This window comes from Curcuma longa, chromosome 11 (genome assembly GCF_044706935.1).
Source record: "Curcuma longa cultivar G26 ecotype Majalengka, Jawa Barat chromosome 11, ITB_CL_G26_1.1, whole genome shotgun sequence".
Classification (NCBI taxonomy): Eukaryota; Viridiplantae; Streptophyta; class Magnoliopsida; order Zingiberales; family Zingiberaceae; genus Curcuma; species Curcuma longa.
Genome location: NC_133871.1, coordinates 31,274,107 through 31,296,649, shown reverse-complemented (window position 1 = coordinate 31,296,649; position 22,543 = coordinate 31,274,107). Strand labels below are relative to the sequence as shown.

General features: G+C 41.2%; 5 protein-coding genes, 1 long non-coding RNA gene and 2 pseudogenes across 7 annotated transcripts; 5 read left to right on the top strand and 3 right to left on the bottom strand.

Annotated features, from left to right (window-relative positions):
- Positions 1-531: 531 nt before the first annotated feature.
- LOC141841991 (uncharacterized) lies at positions 532-7,055 on the bottom strand. Of its 2 annotated transcripts, none has more exons than XR_012602840.1 (3): positions 6,787-7,055; positions 1,540-1,710; positions 532-919 (listed from the first exon to the last, which is right to left on the bottom strand). It is a non-coding gene; the product is annotated as an uncharacterized LOC141841991 (long non-coding RNA). The 2 variants fall into 2 exon arrangements; XR_012602841.1 differs by having other exon boundaries at positions 1,558-1,710.
- On the top strand, positions 3,655-6,439 carry LOC141839543 (WAT1-related protein At5g64700-like; annotated as a pseudogene).
- Positions 7,056-7,208: 153 nt separating the features above from the next.
- LOC141842264 (uncharacterized) lies at positions 7,209-8,198 on the bottom strand (annotated as a pseudogene).
- A 574-nt stretch (positions 8,199-8,772) lies between these two features.
- LOC141838567 (soluble inorganic pyrophosphatase 1-like) lies at positions 8,773-11,577 on the top strand. Its single transcript, XM_074726077.1, has 9 exons — positions 8,773-8,836; positions 9,825-9,952; positions 10,036-10,064; positions 10,385-10,450; positions 10,578-10,685; positions 10,855-10,920; positions 11,008-11,128; positions 11,233-11,314; positions 11,395-11,577. Exons 2-9 carry the CDS (start codon positions 9,829-9,831, stop codon positions 11,435-11,437), a joined length of 639 nt encoding a protein of 212 aa, XP_074582178.1. The 5' UTR covers positions 8,773-8,836; positions 9,825-9,828; the 3' UTR covers positions 11,438-11,577.
- A 146-nt stretch (positions 11,578-11,723) lies between these two features.
- Positions 11,724-12,358, bottom strand: LOC141838568 (histone H3.2). The gene has a single exon (XM_074726078.1). The coding sequence runs from the start codon at positions 12,221-12,223 to the stop codon at positions 11,813-11,815; it is 411 nt and encodes a 136-aa protein (XP_074582179.1). The 5' UTR covers positions 12,224-12,358; the 3' UTR covers positions 11,724-11,812.
- A 1,072-nt stretch (positions 12,359-13,430) lies between these two features.
- LOC141842408 (abscisic acid 8'-hydroxylase 3-like) lies at positions 13,431-15,765 on the top strand. The gene is made up of 8 exons (XM_074730614.1): positions 13,431-13,642; positions 13,734-14,055; positions 14,145-14,555; positions 14,638-14,733; positions 14,830-14,908; positions 15,004-15,110; positions 15,206-15,324; positions 15,407-15,765. The coding sequence occupies exons 1-8, from the start codon at positions 13,431-13,433 to the stop codon at positions 15,495-15,497; spliced, it is 1,437 nt and encodes a 478-aa protein (XP_074586715.1). The 3' UTR covers positions 15,498-15,765.
- Positions 15,766-16,466: 701 nt separating this feature from the next.
- LOC141838951 (E3 ubiquitin-protein ligase PUB23-like) lies at positions 16,467-17,812 on the top strand. Its single transcript, XM_074726584.1, has one exon. It carries the CDS (start codon positions 16,467-16,469, stop codon positions 17,715-17,717), a length of 1,251 nt encoding a protein of 416 aa, XP_074582685.1. The 3' UTR covers positions 17,718-17,812.
- A 293-nt stretch (positions 17,813-18,105) lies between these two features.
- On the top strand, positions 18,106-20,151 carry LOC141840318 (protein LEAD-SENSITIVE 1-like). The gene is made up of 3 exons (XM_074728260.1): positions 18,106-18,195; positions 18,300-18,373; positions 19,208-20,151. The coding sequence occupies exons 1-3, from the start codon at positions 18,176-18,178 to the stop codon at positions 19,888-19,890; spliced, it is 777 nt and encodes a 258-aa protein (XP_074584361.1). The 5' UTR covers positions 18,106-18,175; the 3' UTR covers positions 19,891-20,151.
- The last annotated feature ends 2,392 nt before the right edge of the window (positions 20,152-22,543 follow it).

Sequence of the window (22,543 nt, the reverse complement as noted above, 5' to 3'; positions counted from 1 at the left end):
TATTATGAACTATTTATAAATAATATTCATGAATAAAATTTATAAATCATATTCATCAACAAAATTTTTATCAATATAATAAATAAAATTTTAAAAAGTTTAACAACCAATCAAATAAATTTAAAAATATAAAAATTTTAAACAATCAAATAAATTTAAATTAAAATTTTGATAATATGTAAATAAATTAAACTTACATCAAACTTGAATCAAACTCAAATTTATACAAAAGAAATCAAATCATAACTCAACTTAATTATATTATCAAATTAAGTTTAAATATCATAAAGTTAAGCTGGGCTCCTTTGTAGACAGGTACTTGGATTAATGCAGACAATTATTACAGATAAAGACAGGATTAGCAATGAATTGACGAGGAGTCCACGTACGAGCCGTGATATGACACTCCATTATCTAAATCATTTAGCATCCATGAGGTGGTGCCCCGTCCATGTCAAAATAGGCATGCCAATTGTGATTTATTATTATAACTACATTAAACAAAACAAAGTGAAATTAGGCAAAAAAAAAGGCGAGAATAAACCATTGCGATTTATTATCATAACTAACTCGAAAGAATCACCTTTTACGTACATGGATCATCATAATATTAGGCAACTCAGAAGGACAACACAAAAAAAAAACTTTTAACTTTAGGAAAAGGACAAACTTTAGCTGCAAATCTGTAAATTTAGCCCTCAATTAAAGCTTCTTAAACTCACAGTGGATTGAAAATTCTTGCAAATAAACTTCTTTGTCATCGACTTTAAAAGATGAGTCAACACTGCACAGATTTCTCAATCTTATCTGATCCTACCTGAGGTCAGTGAAGAGTGAAGAATCCGAATTCTTCAAAGGAAAGCTCGTCGAGGTAGCACCAGGCAAACTTTGACTCAGTTTCAGTCAATAAGTATCTAACCTGCCAATTGTTCAGTAAGAACAGTCAAATAATGGATCCTCTAACATGATGAGAAACTGTTCAGAACAATTAGCAAATTGTTAATCCATCAATTAATTCATAAACTATCACATAGATTTGTTATGACTACAAGTTTACACTAAATTTATTAAATTAAACAATTAAAAGTTCACATTAGATTTACTAATTATCCCTAATTGTTATGAAGAATGTATTTCTATAAAATGAATGGAAAGGTACCTGTAAAAATTCATCGTACCTAGGGACCGATATAAGTATTTGCTCATAAATAAATCATTAATTTTAACTACATGATCAAGAGCATTTATGACCCACAAATATTTGTCACGGTGCTCGTCGTATAAAGCATTAATCATTGTCCGGATATGGTGGTTCAGTTCAGGCATGGCCAAAGATAAGGTGTCATTTGAGCCTAATTAAATGCACAAGAATCTGAGAAGATAAGATTTGGTAAGCATGCTGATTGAATAAGATGCAACATGGAGTCATCCTTCATCATGGTTGTATATAATCTGGAGCATCAATGTGATGTACATGGACAGCCAAGCTACACACTTTTTTTTAATGGTGTCACCTTCCATGTTCAAGTAACTACTGACCTTTATTTATTGCGTTACCTTCTTCCGTGTTCGAATATATAATCACTCCCCATTAACGTAGGAGAAGATTTTCACGAGTGGCAACATCTACAATTAAGCAGGTTGCACGAGTATGCATGCAACGGAGCAGGGTCTTCTGTCCTTTTCAGCTTCATGTATCCATGCATAATCCTGTGAATAATATACACAAGGATGAAAACAGATGAGAAAGAACAGTGCTACTGATATATAAACTAGTAGATTTTTCATGTCAGATTCCGTACGTGAAGACCACTTGAAGATAACTTGATTCAAAGAAATGAAAAAAGGCAAATGAATGCATATTATCATTGCAAGCCATGAATTATAGTTTACCAAAAGAAATTTTCACAGTCGCATTTGTGGCTTAATCTCTGCCAACGCCTATTTGACATAGTTACTAAATTTGCACTGATCCAGCAATTCGACTAGAGAAAACTAAGAGTCGCAGATCAGAGTTGCAAAAAAAAAAAACAAATACTGGTTCGACTAAAAACCAGCCAATTTTTAGAAAATCAGCCAGATTTAGTCATTTACAAAAAGTGTATCTTTTTTATAACTAAAATACAAAAAGGTTTATATGACATTGGATATTATAACTCAAACATGATTTTATGTTTAGTTGTGATCGTTATTTAGTTATATTAATTCTTACATGTGATTTAATTAATTATTTAATTATCTCATCACTATTTCTAATTATCATGTCTAATTAATTCTTAAACTTGTGTGAGCATTATGTTTCCAGGTTCATTATTGTCATGTCTAGTTTATATTTTGCTTGTAAGGGGTTTAGATGTGATTACTAAGAGTATCACAATTGACAGAACATTTCTTTCTACAAACTTAACGATCTGTACTTTCTTAAGCTGATTGAGAATTTCTTCATGGATCAATTGTATTGGTTTCACTGTGAGGAAAGATGCAACAAATTGACACGCTAGATGAAAGGCGAATTAATTGAATAGTTTTCTGTGCGTTTCCTTCAGTAAAATCACTTACTAGTTACTACTCAATCAGTGCATGAGCCAATCCTGGCTCCTTTTGATGTAGCTTGTGGAGAGTACAGAGAAAATTCATGGATGCAGATGATCGATGTTATTAATGTTGAGGGCTTTCTTTAATGTTTCACTCAGTAAAGACATTTAGGTATGTGGATAAAATTATGCATGCCGAAAACTAAAGGCAAATTTGCACATCTGAGAAGTGCAAATTAGTGACCACATTACACCATTCTTTTAGTTATGCACCCTCTTCCATATATAATAGAATACCCAAAGAAACAGTACTTATTCCATGTTCTAATTTTCATAATGAATTCATAGGAGAGTTTTTGTTTGGCTAAGGCCTTTTGCTTGAATCATACTTTGTAAGACTAATCATTATCTGAATTCCATATACTTCTAAAATCAGCAACATAAATGAAGGGAGCCTTCACATAGAATCCACATGAAGACTCCTATTTGGTTGCTAGATTCGGCTTTCGGTTGCTAGATTCGGCTTTGATTTAGTCTTTGTTTCTCCCTCTTCACATAAGTTCCATCCACCACCAATTACCCTAAGTTAAGCATGAGCAGCTTATTGCACCTCTGTTTTCATGCACCTAAAGAGCCAAATTAATGATCTGGCTAACTTATTGTGCAGGAGGTAACAAATTTATATCAGTATATGCTGCTGCAGCGTGGCCATTATAGCATATTATTGTTCCTTGATCGCAGAGGTCACTCTGCACAATCCATTTGCCAATCCAAGTACTTTGCCTTCATACGTTTAGACCTAGCTCCTATTGCTTTTGTTTCAGTTAAGTTTACACTCCAAACACCACCACCAGTGGAAATATAAAGGATTATCTGGCTGTACTTCTCGTAAGGCTTACATATGCGGGCATGCACATCCTCACCAAGGTAGCTTTCAATAATGCCCTGAACGCATGTGTGTTTGTCTTCACAGATGAGTTCTTGGCACTCTGTTTTTGCTTCCTGTTTGCTTGAAAGGTTTTTTTTTATCTTGGTTCGTTTTAGATTTAATTAGGATGCAGCAATTTTGTCTTGTAATGATTTTGTTTGAAAACAATTGTGATTCAGGTTATGCCTGAAGATGTTCATGTTAGCATTAATTGGGCGAGTTCTCTACCCTGGTTTTAGATCTATCAAATTCTTGTCATGCCTAGAGGCTAGATTTTCAGCATAAATACTTACATATTATTGGGCTTATTTTTGCAGTTTCATGTTGTTAAGATCGGGTAGAAAGAAATTATGTTAGTTTGGATTTTACTATAGTACTTTTGTTTCTATGAAGATTCCTGTTGGTGTGAATCTTTTCAACGTTGCTCTGGACTATACTTTGACAACTCTAACATCTGCAACCATAAATTGCATTGTGATCGCCTTCACTTTAGCAGTCGTATTTTGGTAACATTTACTTTGTTGCCAGCAGGGTAAACAATTATTAGCATATGCAGTTAGCATAGTCAGGAAGAACAGAATTAACATGTACAATGTATCGACATAAAAAGTTAATGTCGTCATGTGTAATAAGGATGCATTAGAATGCTTGATCAGGATATATCTACATAAAAAGATCATAAAATCCCACAATTTTGTATCCAATAGGACAGAGAAAGAGAAGCTAAAATGGCATTCAGGTATATTAGCCAAAATCTCTGGAGTAGGGCTTTGTGCTGCTGGAGTTGCGACCATACACTATCAAGTACCTAGTTTCAAACCCTTGAATCATGGTCATATCCTTGAACATGGGAACCAAACTAAGCCTCATTCTCATAGCAAATGGGTCTTGGGGACCTTCCTCTTGATCATCTCCGACATAGGATGGTCAATGTGGTTGGCCATGCAGGTAAGCAGTCTTTTGCACTACTGAAAGAAGTTTCATCCAAACTTCTCTTTGTCACTCTACAATGCTTCTTTAGCTCCATCCAAACATTCTTCATTGCTTTAATGATCAAGAGGGACTTTTCAATGTGGAAGTTGGGCTTGAATTTGAACCTCACCTCTTTAGCATATTGTGTATGTAATACATTATTTGTCTCAAAATATGTGTCTGCTTAAACTATATATATATATATAAATATATAGAGAGAGAGAATTGATATCCCATGCTGCGCGACACAGCCGACCCCCGTCACTTCCAGCCGCCCTCGTCGTGCTGTCCGATCACCGCCGGCCGCCGGACCGGGCCCGATCGACGCGCCACTCGCTGGTGCGTCGGCCGGCGTCGGATTCTGATCAGATTGTGGTCGGAATCTGGTGCAATTTGGCCGGAACACGGCCGGCAGTGGCACGCGGCGTTTCCGGCCAAATCGCGCCGGAGACCGACCAGGGAAGGACCGTCGTGCCACGATTTTGGCCAGAATCCGGCCGCGATTTGGCCGAAAACGCCGCGTGCCACTGCCGACCGCGTTCCGGCCAAATTGCGTTGGAATCCGACGCCGGCCGACGTGCCGGCGAGTGGCGCGTCGATCGGGCCCGGTCCAGCGGCCGGCGGTGATCGGACGGCAAGGCGAGGGCAGCCGGAAGCGGCGGGGGTCGAGCGGGCGAATCACTGTGCATTCCCACATTTAGACGGTCAGATCTGGCTCGCGCTTGTGTGATGGACGGTGGATCGCAAGTCGCACACGAGGCAGTCGCGTAGAATATATATATATATTGTTCCTGTTTGAAAGACCCGTAGATGGTGAAGCTCCTGTCAAGCTGCAAAAAGAAGGAGGGTGAGCACGAAGGCCAGGGGGTACCCTGGCTTAACCGCTCCGACGCTCAAGTCAGGCTGCGAACTGGAGATAGAGAAGAAGAAGAACTAGAAGAAATGTTAGAGAAGGAGAGTGTTGATTGTGTGTTCGCGTACCTGCACCCTCGAGAAGCGAGGTCATTATATGGAGTTATTGGGGAGATGCCCCATCGTCGGTAAAAAGAATATCCCATCGCCGTGGTAGTTAAGGATCTTATCGCCCATACTCGGTATGGTCCAGAACTACGCTACGTTAATCATGTTGTACTGATGAGGTAGATGAGCTATCATCAAATATGATATCATTGCATGTGTTCTTCTGATGGCAGTCTAGGCAGAAGCGTCGACTCAGAGAGGCTGAGTTGACTGAGAGGTTGACCTCTAGCTAGAAGATCGTGGATTCATTCAGGAGCAAAGCCAGTGAAGCACCAAGTGGGGTGCTGAGTGGGTCGCAGAATTGGTTGATCAGGGAGCTAAGCCGCCACTCAGCCACTGGGCTAGAGTGGGGAGCTCGGGCGACCTAGGAGTCGGGCATGAGCTTGGTTATGAAGTCGAGGAAGTTGGTCGAAGCTAGAATAGGGGATCGGACACTGAGCTAGAGAGGAGAACTCAAGCGGTTGACCAGGAGGTCGAGTTGGAGATCGGGCCTTGCCTCTGTCGTGTCACTGTCAATTGGACCAGATCTTGATTTTCTTGACCTAGGCGTACTAACCCATATATATAACAATATATCCCTCTCCTGCTATTGTTTGCACAAATTTGCATCATAAGTAGCTAGATTTGTTTTCCTTTAATAGTTCAATTCTTGGACTATATCACAAACTTCTTAGTCACAATTTGCTTCTTGGTTCAAGGCAAGGAGGATATTAGACAAACAATTCGAGTTTTAACTATTTCCTAATGGCTTAAGCTTTAGCAATAGATGGGCAACTATTAAAGCTTTACTGTACCGAATTTTTAGCTGGTTGACACTTGTTTACTCAACCACTGATGATGGCCAATGGTGGATGTATGACAGGGTATCGTGGTGGCCGGTGTTACATTCCTCTTGCAGTCAGGGGTAATAGACAAAAGAGATTCAGTTTCCTTGACGATTACAATTCCACTAACTTTATTCATCACTATGATCCTCGCGTCATAGCTAGGAGAATGCATCAGTTTGGGAAAGTAGGGACCTGAGGTTTCTCACGCATAACATAGCTTTTGAACTACTCTTGCAGCACATAGATGAACTTACTCCAATGAATCAATGACAAACACACTGCAGCATTTTAGGAGGAATTCTAATGGCCGGAGGCCTATATAGTAGTATCTTATGGGAGGAAAGCATTGAGCAGAAAAAAGGGCAAATCTCAACAAGGAAAGAAGGAAAGATTGCTTGGGGGAGCAAGAAAAGAAACCACGAAGAGAAGCACAGTGAAAAACTAGCAAAAATGTAACACAATGTTGACAATTATTTGGTATCATAAACTTTGGGTTGCAAGCTACCTGTTTTAGATATCTGGAGAACTGGCTGCGGTAGTAGAAGAACCCTAACTTGGCGAAGCCTTGCCGATGCCGTGAAAAAACTGCAGAAGAAGTAAGCTCGAACGAACTGGAGGTCGCAGTCGCCGGAGTACTTCGGGGTACTGTCAACGCCCTGGCCTTCCTTGCAGAACATAGCCCAATCACGACGCCGCGTTGTCAAGCCGGGATCTGAAGGATCTCCTTCGTCATCGCAGCCTTCGCTTGCATCGTTAGGGTTTGGGATCGCTGCCCTGGAGAGGGAGCGAAGAAAGGTTTTCGGATTCACCCGCGAATCAAACTAACCGCAATCCGATCCGTTAAGAAACGGCTAAAATTTTCTAATTCGTCCGGCACAACTTATTAAACTAAATTATAATAATTACGATGTGGATTAATAATAATACTAAGATAAATTATAGAATAATCTCCATTATGGTACCACCAAGAGAAGCTCAATGTATGACGTTACAAAACCATTAAAATTTTAGATTTTCGTAAATCAAAATCCTTCTCAAACACTCTTGCCCTCTGAGCTGATCTCCAGCACCTTTGTTTCGGTGGCTTTAGTTTCCACTTCCACAGCAGATTTCTCTGTAACTGCACCTTTGTACTCTGCTTCTTCTTCTTCTTCTTCTTTTCTTTTCCCACGACTGTCGCTTCAGTTTCCGCTTCAGCTTTCTCCTCTGCTTCTTGTTGTTTGGCTTCTTTGAGTTCCTCCTCCGTTGCAGCTGGTGGCGTGGTCTTCGACTCTGCTTCCTCTACCGGTTGCTCTGCTTTCTTGCCGTCCACCTAATCGAAATGGTTGCTTTGTTTAAGAATTTGTATTCGTTAGGAAAGTTAAAGGACACTGATTGATTACTACCAGGACAGTCTCATCTTCCACAGGCTGTTCCAGTTTGATTTGCTCTGTAGATGGCTCTGTTTCTTTTGCCTTTACCTGTTGCAAGGGCTGTAAAATAATATCAAACAACTTTGACACTTTGTTCTTTCTTTTTCATAATTAAGAGTTCGATCTAAGCTTCTGAGGAAGAACAAGAAACTCTTTTAAAAAGATAGTAGTCTACCTCATTCAACAGGACTTCACCCTTCTCTTCGGCGCCGGCGCCGGCGCCGGAAGTCTCCTTCTCCGCCACGTCTCCCTCCACAAGTTCCTTCTTCTCTTCGACCTCGACGTCCCTCGTTAGAGGTGCGTTCTCGGTTTCCTTCAACACCTTCGGCTTCGTCGCGCACGCTCCCATCTCTGTCTCCTCCTCCTCCTCTCCTCTGTTGATACAACACGAAAGACTAACTTCTCTTCAAGTATGCGGTGGATATTCCAAGAGACGAGCATCAAATTTTAAGGGAATCCAAGAGAGTGGAGCATGGAATTTAAAAGGGAGTAACTTAATTATTCGTATGATAGGATTAATTATGGTTAATTGGAAGATTAACTGGTGACGCTTCTCCTCTCCTACTAATTGGACCTTGTAATTAATTTTGTTAATGATGGCCGGCGAAGGTGGAGATTATTTCTATGCCAGAATTTTTGTCCTCCACCATATCAATTTGTATTTTTTTAATCAAAAAATTATCCTTGATTTAATTTCCTTGAAAGTTTGTCATGTTTTTTAATGATTAATTACTTGGATTTTTTTTAAAAAAATAAGGGAAACAACTCAATGCGAACTAATAATGCACTGAATTTGAATTCAACAGTCAAAGAATCGTATCCATCCACGGCAGAAAAGATCCACGTGTCGCGTATCGATGAATGGCCGCCGTGCAGGCGCGTTCGCGGTCGACTGACCATCGCCCACCGACGTGTTACCAATCACTCCACGATTGATGCTGTCGCTGACTCGGATATCCGGCCGAATCGCCCGAGTCGTGCCGTGGCAAATGGTCCACTCCGCGTGCCGCTTCTCCACGTTAACGTGTCTCTATTTAAAGGAAGAGGGATCGGGCTTCGCATCCCTCGCATCCCTAGCAGTGGACGTTCTTCCATTCCACTGTACATCTTGCCGGCCGCCGCCGTCGTCGCCTTTTGCTTGAGGTCCGTTCCTCTCTTCTCTTCTCGTGACTGCATTCGATTCTTCAGCCTACTTGATATGTTACTTTGATTGTTATCGAAGGTTTTGAGTCGATCGTCGAGTTTTTTTTAGAGATTTGCATGCTTTTTCCAAGAGACATTTTGTTTAGTGTTTCTTTCTCCTCATCTGATCGAACTCAGTGGGAAATGGGATTTCAGAAGTTCTCTGAAGTCAAAGGTTGCTGCTTCAACAAAACGGATCTGACAGTTGCTTGTTTGAAAGCATTTTTTGATTGGGTCCGATGATCCACTCTAGTTTTTGTACTTTTTAATGATAGCAGGTAGGCGCTTCAACGAAAGGGATGCCGCACTAATTTGTTTGGAAGCATTTTGATTGAAGCAACTGGTTCTGCCTAGAAATAATTTTTTATAGAAACCCCAAGTTTTGGAGAAACTGAGTTTGCTTTCACAAACTTGCTGAACCCAATTGAGAAATTTAGATATCCATTTAAATTGCGAGAGTAAAATTTCATTTCCAGGATTGTTTTCCCAAACTGGCTGAAGGAAGTAGCCAAATACACAGTAGGATAAATAAATGGTGATATATAGACCCACGGATTAATTTGTGCAAATCGACCTTTTTCATTGCTTAGATTGACCTTCTACTATGCAGAATATAATTAAAAGCTAGAGTTGAGTTGATTACAGTGGAATTAAGCGGTAAAACATTTTTCCTAAAGTAACCTAATTAATCTAATAAATGATTTAGTTGGTTTCGATGTTAGCAGCAGTTTAGCTTATTATAAAGCTTAATGGAGGATAAGTTTGATTTAAGTGATCCAAAATAATTGGGAAAAATAAAATTACAGCTCGATGTTCCTGATGATGATGATATTATGTAAAACTGTGGATTCATAGACATTCGTTACGCAATGCCATGCATCAACTATGATTTCTGAAGAGACTTGTGCATTGTAATAATTAACATTATTTTGCGGAGTTCTGGTTGTAGAATCATGGGCACACAAAATGGGACCAATGGAACACAGAGAAGCTTAATTCCACAGCTGAATCAAAGAATCCTATCATCACTATCGAAGAGATCTGTAGCTGCACATCCATGGCATGATCTTGAAATAGGTTGCGTGTCTCAATATTGCATAACTTATTTGTTTGCAATCAAAATCACCAAATGTTTAACCATATCATGATGATTAATGCAGGTCCTGCAGCTCCTGCGATATTCAATGTCGTAAGTACTCTCCTAATAGTTGTAGTTCAGTTAGCAAATTATATGAGTAAGAATGTATTGGTGTTAATTATTTGCGAAATAGAAGAGTAATCGCATGTACAACTGCCATAATCACATTAGCTTTGCCTGGTTTTTGTCAAAAAAAAAAAAATATGATGAGTTCTCCCTGATGTAATTCCAATTTGGTAAATGGTTGGCTTTTGTGTAATTATGTGAATTTGTTTACCTTTGAAATAAATTTGAACAATAATAAATAAAAACCTTTTTTTTCCTTATAAGTTGCTATCGCTGATACCTTTTTCTTCTGGTGATCAAAAAAGGTTGTCGAGATATCAAAAGGGAGTAAAGTGAAATATGAACTTGACAAGAAGACAGGATTGATTACGGTTAGTGTTCCTGTTGTGCTTGATTCAAACAATGAAGTAAAACTGCAGAATTTTTATAAGTGACAAATTCTTTGTATTTTTTGCAAAATGTATCTTTCTAATGTTGCTTTGTGGGCTTCACTCTCAGGTTGATCGGGTCTTGTACTCATCTGTTGTCTATCCTCAGAACTACGGTTTTGTTCCTCGCACACTATGTGAAGACAATGATCCTATTGATGTTCTGGTTCTTATGCAGGTTGATTGAAGCTATATATAGTTCTCTCGCATTCATAAAATTATTGATGCTACTCCTAATAATTGTTTTGCCTGAAATTGTTCAAATCCTATTCTCAATTCTGCTGCCACGGGGGACGTAATATAATCACAATGATAACTGAATCTTTTCCAACTAAATGATTGTACAGGAACCAGTTATTCCAGGCTGCTTCCTTCGTGCCAAGGCCATTGGGCTTATGCCTATGATCGATCAGGCAAGGATGTAGATAAATAGTTAAACACAAGCAATTTAAATTCATAAGATATGCAACTAATGCTAATGGTTTTTTTCCCCATAAAAGGGGGAGAAAGATGATAAGATCATTGCAGTTTGTGCTGACGATCCTGAATACCGTCACTACAATGATATTGCTGAGCTGCCTCCTCATCGACTCGCAGAGATCCGACGCTTTTTTGAAGACTGTATCCTATCTAACAAGATGCTTCATTGGCGTCATGTTTCTAAGAATCAATAAATTATCTTTAAAAAAACAAAAATAGAAGACAACCTTTACGAAATTGTTCAGATAAAAAGAATGAGAATAAAGAGGTTGCCGTCAATGATTTCCTGCCTGCGAAGAGCGCTCGTGAAGCCATCCAGCATTCAATGTGAGTTACTCACCCTGCTTTGTTTGCGTACAACTCAATGTAGAAGAAATTCTGATTGTATCAATGTTGTAATTGTTCAGGGATCTCTACGCAGAATACATCTTGCAAACCTTGAGACGATAAGTCCAAATGAAAGCCAGCCATATGCCATTTTTCAAATTAAGAATCGCAAGAAAGATATTGCACTATTTATCGTTCAGAAGTTTGTGATGTTTTTTTATTTGTATCTTTTCATCGTTATCATGATTTGATTGTTGATTGAAGCATTGCAGAAGAATTCCAGCAGCTCCATGATTCTTAAGAATGAAACAGATTGTAAAACTGCTGAGATGAAAATGGCACAAACAAACTAAACTGAATGAACTGCAGTACATCAATTAGCATTCATATTTTCCCCAACGTACATGTCTACATCCACACGTCGGAACAAACACCGTACCCTCGAGCAAAGGGACAACAACTAAATCAACGCACCCTGACAGAAAGATCAAACGGCTCTTAAGCCCTCTCACCGCGGATCCGACGGGCGAGTTGGATGTCTTTGGGCATGATGGTCACCCTCTTGGCGTGGATCGCGCAGAGGTTGGTGTCCTCGAAGAGTCCGACCAAGTAGGCCTCCGCGGCCTCCTGCAGGGCGGCGACGGCGGAGCTCTGAAAACGGAGATCAGTCTTGAAGTCCTGCGCGATCTCACGCACCAGGCGCTGGAACGGCAGCTTCCGAATCAGCAACTCCGTGCTCTTCTGGTACTTCCGGATCTCCCTCAGCGCCACCGTGCCCGGACGGAAGCGGTGGGGCTTCTTCACGCCGCCGGTCGCGGGGGCCGACTTCCTCGCCGCCTTCGTCGCCAACTGCTTCCTCGGCGCCTTGCCGCCGGTAGACTTCCGCGCCGTCTGCTTCGTCCTGGCCATTGATCGACTGTGAAAGAGACAGTGCGAGATTAGGGTTTGGAGATCGAGATCTGAATGTGATGAAAAGGGCGAACGAACGGGTGGTTTATATAGGAAAGAGAGGGAAGGCGGGGATTGGCAATTTCAGCGAGTTTGAGCGGGACGGAGTGGAAAATAATTATCAACCATTGGATCGGCTCTAATCGAACGGTAAACAATATCAAAGTCGGAGCACGCTGCTCGCGATCCGTTGCTCTTGTTTCATCCAATGCGTGTTTGCCACGTAGATAGACTATTTCAGCGATTCGGCCCCATCTTGATATTCATTTTGAAATTTTAAAAATAAGAAAAATCTCAATTTTAAAAGCGTAACAAAGTAATAAGATAATTATTAAATCTATCAAAAAAATTTAATGTTTTAAGGAATATACATCGAACATTTAATTTCAGGATTTATATATATCAATCTTTATATATAAAAACTTCACTTTTTTTTATCGAAGAACGAAATATACCCCTAGGCCAATAATACACAAAACATTTACAAAATATTTCGTAATTAATTTTTTTATCAACGTATTTTTTAAAATCTGTACTTTGTAAGGGGTGACCATTATTACTATTTAGATATTTTAATTACAATTTAATAGGCCTCCTTCCAATCTAAAAAAAAAGTAATTTTAATGAATAAAATCATGAGGAGATTCGGAATCTTGTTTATGTTTTTACTTTTTTTTTCACACAAATTGATTTATTAATCAGTTTGCGTCTTCAAATTCACAGTAAAACAATTAAATGCCACTTGCACTTGTTTTTCTAATCTACCGATTAAAACGAGAAATCCTTTTAAAATCCCGTTACCTACGAAGCAAAACATATTAAATATATAATTAAAGGAGCAATTCCATATGAACGAATGGCGATTCAATGTTCCCAAATTAAATTACTGTTAAAACGGCAAGATACTGACAAAGAAAGTATCAACTCAATCCGTATCTGATAAAAACGAATCCATTTTCTCGAAAGGAAAACAAAAAAGGAATCCATTTTAGAAATCATCCTCGATCCTCTCTAAACTCTGACGGAGTCGTCCATGCTTGAAAAAAAAAATTAAAAACCCTCTTCGATCGATATTAACAAGCACAAGCTTGCTATATGATGTGATATGCACACCTACCTACTTCTCGAACTTACAGTGATTTAGTTTTTAATTTTTTCAGAGGAAATTATGGATTTGGATGGCATACACATCCTTAGTTTGTTTTCGATACTTGCGGTTTCTGTTCTCGCAATTTGGTTTCGCTCATGGAAATCCAAATTGGAGCTGAGGAACATCCCTGGAAATTTGGGGTGGCCTCTGATAGGAGAGACAGTCGCCTTTGTTTCAGATTTCTCCAGCCCTTCTGGCATCTACAGCTTCATCAAGAAGCGACAGCGCAGGTTTGTGCAAATCTATATGTTTTTTTTTTTTTTTCGATAGACGATCGATCGGATTGATCGTGAGCGTTGACTGAACTGTTTGAATGCTCAGCTATGGGAGGGTGTTCAAGACGAGTGTGCTGGGGAGGTTCACAATCTTCATGACAGGGCGAGAGGCCAGCAGATTCCTCCTGTCCGGAAAAGATGGAGTGGTGAGCCTCAACCTGTCCTACGCCGGCAAGCAGGTGCTCGGGCCGTCGAGCCTGCTCACCGCCGCGGGCGAGGAGCACCGCCAGCTCCGCAGACTGATCGGAGAACCCCTGTCGGTCGAGTCCCTGAAGAAGAACGTTGAGTTCATCAATCGATGGGCCATTGATGCCTTGGAAGGGTGGCAATCAGGAAGCAGAGTCCTCGTGCTCGAAGAAGCATCTGCTGTAAGATCATTGTCGAATTCAAAATTGTGGCGGAGTCTGCGTGCTTAATTTAATTATTGTGTGTCTTTTAATTTGAATGAGCTGATCAGTTCACACTCAAGGTGATCACCAACATGATCATGAGCTTGGCGCCGACCGGGGAAGAACAAGAGAAATTTCGCGCCAATTTCAAACTCATCTCGGCTACCTTCGCGTCCCTACCTTTCAAGATCCCCGGAACGACATTCCACCGCGGTATTCAGGCTCGAAACAGGATGTATGAGATGCTGGATCGAATGATCGAGAAGCGGAGGAACGGAGAAGAAGTGCAGGATGATTTCTTGCAGTCTCTTCTGAGAAAGCATAGTGGAGACGAGGAGGACTCGGAGAAGCTGACTGATGCGCAGCTCAAGGACAACATTTTGACTCTGCTCGTCGCCGGCCATGACACCACCACAGCCGCCCTCACATGGTTCATCAAGTTCTTGGGAGAGAACCCGGACGTCCTGCAAACCCTCAGAGTAATAATAGAATTATCATCTCCATGATTGTTTACCATCACGATCGATCGATTCCACAGTTCTATTATAAATAATTTTGCAGGAAGAGCATTTGCAGATTCAGAATGCAAGAAGTAACAGCAGCAGCTCAGATCATGTCACTTGGTCTGAAGTCAACAGCATGCAATACACCAACAAGGTAAGAAAAGATATACTCAAACTCTAGTTCTTGATATGTAACAAAAAGATTTATTTATTATTATTATTATTTTTTTTTTGTTCTTGAGCTGATCAGGTGATCAGTGAAACGCTGAGGAAAGCCACCATCTTACCTTGGTTCTCGAGAAAGGCAGCTCAGGATTTCACCATTGATGGTGATTTATTTGGAGAAGAAAAAAAATAGTGTAAATAAATTACTCGAGTTGCTAAAATTAAGGGTTAACTTTTCATGTATTTGTCTCTCTATCAGGGTATGAAATAAAGAAGGACTGGGCAGTGAACTTGGACGTAGTCTCCATGCACCATGATCCAAGTGTCTTCCCTGATCCTGAGAAATTTGATCCTTCCAGATTTGACGTAACTAAAACATATGTTAAAACTATTCTAATGATGTTCTAATTAAGTACTTTTAAGGTGATAACTTATGGTACTTCATTTGGGAGATAATGCAGATGCAATTGAAGCCCTACAGCTTCTTGGGGTTTGGCCATGGGCCAAGAATGTGCCCGGGAATGCATTTGGCCAAGCTGGAGATCTGCATATTTATGCACCACTTCCTCTGCAGATTCAAGTAAACATATATAAATGAGATTAAATGGTGATTAAACTGTATATAAGAAACTAATATAAGAATCTTTGTTTTATTGTTGCAGGTGGAAATCATTGGATGAAGATGAGAGTTTGAATCCAACTCTGGTTCGCATGCCCAAGAACAAGTATCCAATTGCAGTTGAACTTCTCTGATATATATGTACTAGAAGCATGAACTCTCACCACACGAAATGGGAAGAAAAAAACAATGAAAATGGAGGCTTAGATTCATTGTCATCTTTGTATTGATAATGAATGATGAATAAGTGCAGTCTTGTCTCTTTATTGAGTGGTGGCACTTCCACAGCATTTCCCCCACGTGCTCAGCAGCCATTTTAGAATTCTATCATTCTTCCTACCTTCCATCTAATTTTGTTAATTTGTTTCATTAATCGTCGTTTGCCACCAACCAATTAAGTGATACAGTAAAGTCCCTTTAATTTTCTACTGGTCAAAAATACATTTCATCATATTTCTTATATCAAAAATATTTTTATTTCAAGTTCCACTATAAATTTATCCATAGTAATCGTTCTCGAAATCAAACCATGTGATTATTATCATGTACATCTAGCAAGGCTGGAAGTCGGCGTTGAGAAAAAACATAGTCAACGTCGGTGTCTATTTTGACCGCGGCATCACGTTACTGCAGCTGCCCACAGTTCATCCAGTCAAATATAGAATATAGAATCTGGAATGTAGAAAAGTCAAACTCGGGTTCCTAGCACGTTTTAAATTAATATGCCTCATCGCCGACGATTTCCAAGTTTTTAGTCGTTTAAAACCCGCGGCATGGATTATACACCACATTTCGATTAGTCAACGATTTAAATAATAGAGTTAAATTTATTGCTTCTCAGAGAGTCAGAGATAACATGAACAGCTAAGACAAAATAAATAAATAAAATCTTTTTAAAAAGAAGATAAATATTGCCACCCCTCGTTGACAATTCGATAGGGTTGAATTTGGATAATTTTCGTCGGCTCATCTTTCTATATAAAGATCTCTCCTTTTGTCAACTCCCTCAAATCCCAAGAATCTTTCTGTTCCCGGTTTCTTGATTCTCGCAGTTCATTTTTGTCTTCGATTCCATCGAGTTCCCAGATTTGGATCGTCGTCAGATGGAGGGGGTGGAGATTCCATCGTACTTCCTTTGCCCGATCTCGCTGGAGATGATGGGCGATCCGGTGACGCTGCCCACCGGCATCACCTACGATCGCCGGAGCATCGAGGGGTGGCTCTTCGACAGGAAGCAGAACACCTGCCCGGTGACGAGGCAGAAGCTACCGGCGGACGCCGCCGTCACCCCCAACCATACGCTCCGTCGGCTGATTCAGGCGTGGTGCACGCTCCACTCCTCCGACGGCGTGGAGAGGATCCCGACTCCGAAGCTCCCCGTCGGACAGGACCAGGTGGCCGCGCTGCTCGACGACGCCGAGCGCCCGCCCACGCAGCTCGATGCGCTACGCAAGTTGCGGCAGATCTCCGCTGAGAGCGAAAGGAACAGACGGTGCGTCGCCTCCACGCCCGGCGCCGTCGATGTCTTGGCTCGAGTTATCATCCTCTCCGCCGCCTCGAGCGATACTGAGATCAACCAAGATTTGATCTTGACATCGAATTCGACCGCTTGCGACGAGGCTCTCGTCGTCCTCCAATCTCTTCAGATCTCCGGCGACGAGTTCCTTGACCTCGTCGCCAGAAATGGCGACTTGGTCGGGTCGTTGACTGCCGTTTTGCAACGGTCGAATCACCAATCGAGGAGCTGCGCGATGCTCATCCTGAAATCCGTTCTTTCCGTCGCCTCTCCCACCCGATTGATGGGTCTCCCGCAGGAGCTATTCGACGAGGTGGTGGGTGTGATCCGCGACGACGTGTCGCCGCAGGCGACCAAGGCAGCGCTGCGTGCCCTGGCCGGCGCGTGCCCCTGGGGTCGGAACCGAGTGAAGGCTGTGGCGGCGGGGGCGGTGCACGCGATGGTGGAGCTGCTGCTGGAGGAGCCGGAGCGGCGGACGTGCGAGGCTACGCTCGCGGCGCTGGCCTCGGTGTGCGGGTGCGCGGAGGGGCGGGCGGAGCTGGTGCGCCACCAGGCGGCGGTGGCGGTGGTGTCTAAGAAGATACTGAGGGTGTCGCAGTTGGCGAGCGAGAAGGCGGTGCGGATTTTGCACGAGTTGGCGCGGCACGCGGCGACGGCGGCGCTGCTGCGGGAAATGGCGCAGGTGGGGGCGGTGATGAAGCTGTGCATGGTGGTGCAGGCCGGCGGTGGGGGAAAGATGGAGGAGAGAGCGAAGGAGATCCTGAGGATGCACGCGAGGGCGTGGCGGGACTCGCCGTGTGTGTCTCCACTGATCAAGAACGGCCTTTCCACTTTATAATTAGTATAAACCAGAGACTAATTGTACATTAATTACTATTCCTTTTTCCTATTATTGTGAATGAAAGCATGTCCGCAAGGCTAAATTACTGGTAATTTTCCTTCAAATTAAGGAGACTTAATCTCTTCTTAGTCATGGATTGATGATTAATTTGATGTCGTCTAAGATATTTGAATTTTTTAAGTCGAGAAGTCCTGTTGGATTCGATTCGGCGGCGGTTTCAGCCTTCCATTTTTTTGTGTCCCCTGTCTCGATCGAGACGGGAGAGAATAAAGTGGCTGCTCTCGTCGCCGTTGGATATTGTACAGTGGACGATCGGACGGATGTCGGTTCGGTAGAAACGCGCGGAAAGTGAGTACAAGAGTTCCGTTTCAGGGCGGCACAAGCGGCATTTTCCCCAGGTTTCTCCTCCGCTCGCTTTCCCAATCGGAGGTCGATACAGAGGCGGAGGACGAGCGATGGGACTTTTGTCGAATAGGTTTGGATCTAAGATCTAATTTTATTTCTCCTACTTGTGATTCAATTCCTTGTTTTTTTCGATCATGGTTTGGTTCGCTTAGGGTTTATATCTGATCGATTTAGGATTGGGAAGGTGAGTTTGAAGCCAGGAGATCATATCTACTCGTGGCGAACTGCGTATATCTATGCTCACCATGGTATGATTATTCTGTCACACCATTGTTGTGATATTTGATGCGATTATGGAATGTGCTCCAATTTGCCAAAGCTTGTTCTTGTTGCGTTTATTCTGATGATTTCACTTTCAGTACCTAATATCTGGATGGATGTTCATTCTATTTTTTTGATTTGCTCTTCCCACGTATTAGAATCTAGGATTGTTAAATTTTCATGATTATGTTGTGGATTCTCCACTGTATGAATTGCCTTGGCTATTTTTATATGGGTGAAACGACGGTAGGAGTAGCGTGCCTGGAACATGATTCATACATGTGTTACTTTCCTTCCCCATCTTCCACTTCTATGTTTCCATCCAAGTAAAGCCTGCCTTAAAATTGACTGACCCTTCTCAGGATAACTGGATAAGTTAAGCAAAAGATGTTTGTGGTATTATTAGTATCTAGTTCTTGCCTATTAAAAGAAATAGCTGAAATCTTATATGCATTGCTGTTTGTTGCTTATTCCCATGCATCTTTTTTCTTTTCTTTTTATGATCCTAAATTGTTACTATGATGAAGGATAACTTAAGTTCTTAGAATTTGTATACACTACTTTCTTGCTCCATTTTTTTTCATGAAAAGGTAAACTTCATTTTATGCTCTCTGCAAGTCCAAGGTACAATGCTTATGCTAGAACGGTATATTAAAAGCCTTTCAAGTGTGTGTGTATGATTGCTAGTGAGATTTAGACTCGCTTGCTTCTTCAGTTTACAATTTGAACGATGTTCCTGTTTTATTTTTTTAAATTTGCCATGATTGACATTATATCCTTGGGAATGTGTTTTTACCATTGTTAACTAAATTAAATAACAGGCGTGTATGTGGGTGATGATAAGGTCATCCACTTCACCAGAGGTCGAGGCCAAGAGGTGGGAACTGGAACTGTTCTTGATGTTTTTCTCACTAGTTCCGGGCCTAAACGAAGCCTAGCACCCTGCACAAAGTGTGCCCGCCAATCATCAGATTCCCGTGGAGTGATCTCTTCTTGCCTCGAGTGTTTCCTTGCCGGTGGTGTTCTATATCGTTTTGAGTATGGCATTAATCCTGCGCTCTTTCTTGCTAAAGCCCGGGGTGGCACCTGCACTCTTGCGGTTTCCGATCCAGATGAAATGGTCATCCATCGAGCTAACCACCTACTTAACAATGGATTCAGATGCTACAGCTTGTTCAAAAGCAACTGTGAGGATTTTGCCATCTATTGCAAGACAGGCCTTCTTGTGGCAGAGCGAGGAGTTGTGGGACAAAGTGGACAGGCAATATCAGCAATAGGTGGACCACTTGCTGCCGTCCTATCAACGCCTCTCCGCCTCATCACGACTAATGTGTATGGAATGGCGGTTACTGCCGTCGGAGTTTACTGTGCTAGCCGGTTTGCTGCTGACATCTGCAACCGTGTAGATGTGGTAAGGATTCCTGTCGAACAACTCACAGCAGGACTGGCATCTGGAAAGGTTCAGGTTGTGGAGGGAAATCAACTGGCAGCACCATCTCCCTGAGAGACGAGAAGGCCGGTTCTAACTAACATTCTGGTGATCACCATATGGAACATATCAAGTAGTCTCTTAGAGACATCCGATAAAAGCGAAACTATATAGATACAGAGCGTATCCATTATTCTAAATCTGCAGCATCACTTGAGGAACTGATTACTGTTTATCACATATCATTGTTGGTGTTGTGGCCTTTTATCTAATAAATGTGTGGAAATCAGGCCCATTATTGCTTGAGATTTACTTCCATGAAATATGAATTACATACAATGTGCTTATTTGATCTAGTTTTCCCCTCCTCACCTTCAGTTCTGGATGCAGAATGGATTGGGGATCATGGGTCGAACCCCTTTCTTTATCTCTTCTCCTCATCTATCAATTCTTTTCCATGACCTCGGCAATAACCGACCCCGGCGACTATGCCATTCTGGAGGAGTTCCGCAAAGGATTGAGCAATGCAGATTGCAGAGCTCCTCAGATGGCCGGCAAACAACCAAGATCCTTGTGGCAATCCTCGCTGGGACAATGTCTACTGCTACAACTTAAGAATCACTCAGATCCAGACTAAGAATCTTGGTTTGGTTGACACTCTCCCATCGAATTTCAACAAGCTTTGCCTTCTTTTAAAGGACTGTCCAATCTGCAGCTGCTTATCTCGACAACAACCAATTTACTACCATTCCATCAGACTTGATTATATCTTATGGAGACATGCTTGCTATTACTTGACAATTTGTCATGCTTGATACAGTTTGTAGCTGCTTGGTTATACCAAAATAGGATAATAAGTCCCTTGAAAATCTCATGGTTAGAAATCTCTCTGTCGATAACAACTCAGCAAATGATGCAAACATGTATTTGAACTCCATTAAGCATAAAGTATAATAAAATTGCTTCTTGGAAGGCCAAGATACGATTGTGCCGCCCAAAATGAATAGCCATCCAATTGTAATCTTTGAATTGGTGTATCTAAAGACCAATTCACATTTATCATTTTAAAACAAAATTAGTGTAATTATGATGTAAAGCATAATCTCTAGCATATTTCAAATCTCTCAGAACTCTATTTAGTTCTTTCCAGTGTTCATTACTAGGTCTACAAGAAAATCCACATCTTTATACCACATTTATCATTACTGAATCTTTCACTTCTGCTGATGCCCGGTGAATCATTCAGTAGTACATTAACTTCCCTTGATCTCTACTAGTGCTCCTCATATCATATATGATGTTTTCCCCCCTTGGAGAATTTCTTTACAATCATGATGAGGTAGTGGCTGGTGATGATCATTTCCTTTGCTTGAGAGCTGAGTTTCTTTCCTTTGTTATCATAATTAACTTTGTTCCCAAGTTTGTGTGAATATAAAAGAGCTGATGTGTTCATGTTCCTTGTCGATCAGTTTGATTTCTGAGTGCGTGTTTGACAATATTCTTGCAAATTTGACTTTGGCTTCATTCTCGGGCCTACTTAATGACTTTAACACCAAGCATTACTGATCCCACAGCATTTGGTGGAGGACCATTTAATCATGAGCTTTCAAACTTAAAGTTTCGTGAAAATACTTTCAGAGGAGCAGTCATAATTCCTGTGACAAGATCTTGTTTTAGGATAAAATGGCCAGCTTTGGTAGCCACACAAATGTCTGCAGATGTTCCACCCGCCAACTCTTAAACCTGTCATTGATATTACAGTCGGCATAATACTGAAAGCACAACAACAAAAAAATAAAAATATTATCCTTCAAAAATTGACTCTTTATAGTAGAATTATTGTATTGTATTTCTAAATAGAAAAAATATATATATGAGTTATCTCAATCATTTATAGGGCAGCATGTCAAGCAAAATGATAAGACATTTCAATGGTTTAGTGTTTCGAATGGATGCCACAGCAAAATCAGCACATTTGTGAGATGCTCGACAGTTGCTTCCGAGCGAAGGCGACTGAAAATAAAATCTCTTAAAAATATTTTTATTAAAATTTAATCTAGCAAAATACTAATAATAATAATAAGTCATTGAGGTTTGACCTCCAGCCGCCCCACGCACCTGACGACGTTGACTTGCTGAAGAAGTACTCTATTGTTCCTGCCGGATCACGTTAAGCTCGTGTTCATGCCACTCCCACCACGTGGCGCAGTGCCGTGACACGGAGGAGCAGCACCCATCAGGATTCAGGGACTCGACGATTATAGCAGAAGGAACTCCTGTTCCCTGTCCGCTCAATTGGCCACGTGTCAATTCACCAAAATAATTGAATCTAATGTTTGCGCGATTTTATTATTCAACCTGTAATTTAATTAAATGACGTGGCACGATTTTATCAGTCCAACCAAAATCACAGAGAAGAGCAGTAAAATGCTACTTGTCATAACATATTTCTGTCACAAATTTATGATGGAAATCTGGATCGTTCAATCACAATCACTCATTCAATCACAATCATCCATTCAATCTACGATCAGGATTTAATCTTAATTTTAAAATCTAACGGTACAGATTTCTATCATAACATTTGTGACGGAAATTCTATTGTGACAAGTAGGCTTTTTCAAAGAAAAAAGCTGTTGTGTGTCCTCTGACAGCTCTTCGTCTCACGGCGTTGCTTTGCTTAGCTGACGCCCTCCTCCAGCTATAAATGATTCCTCCCCCCTCCAAC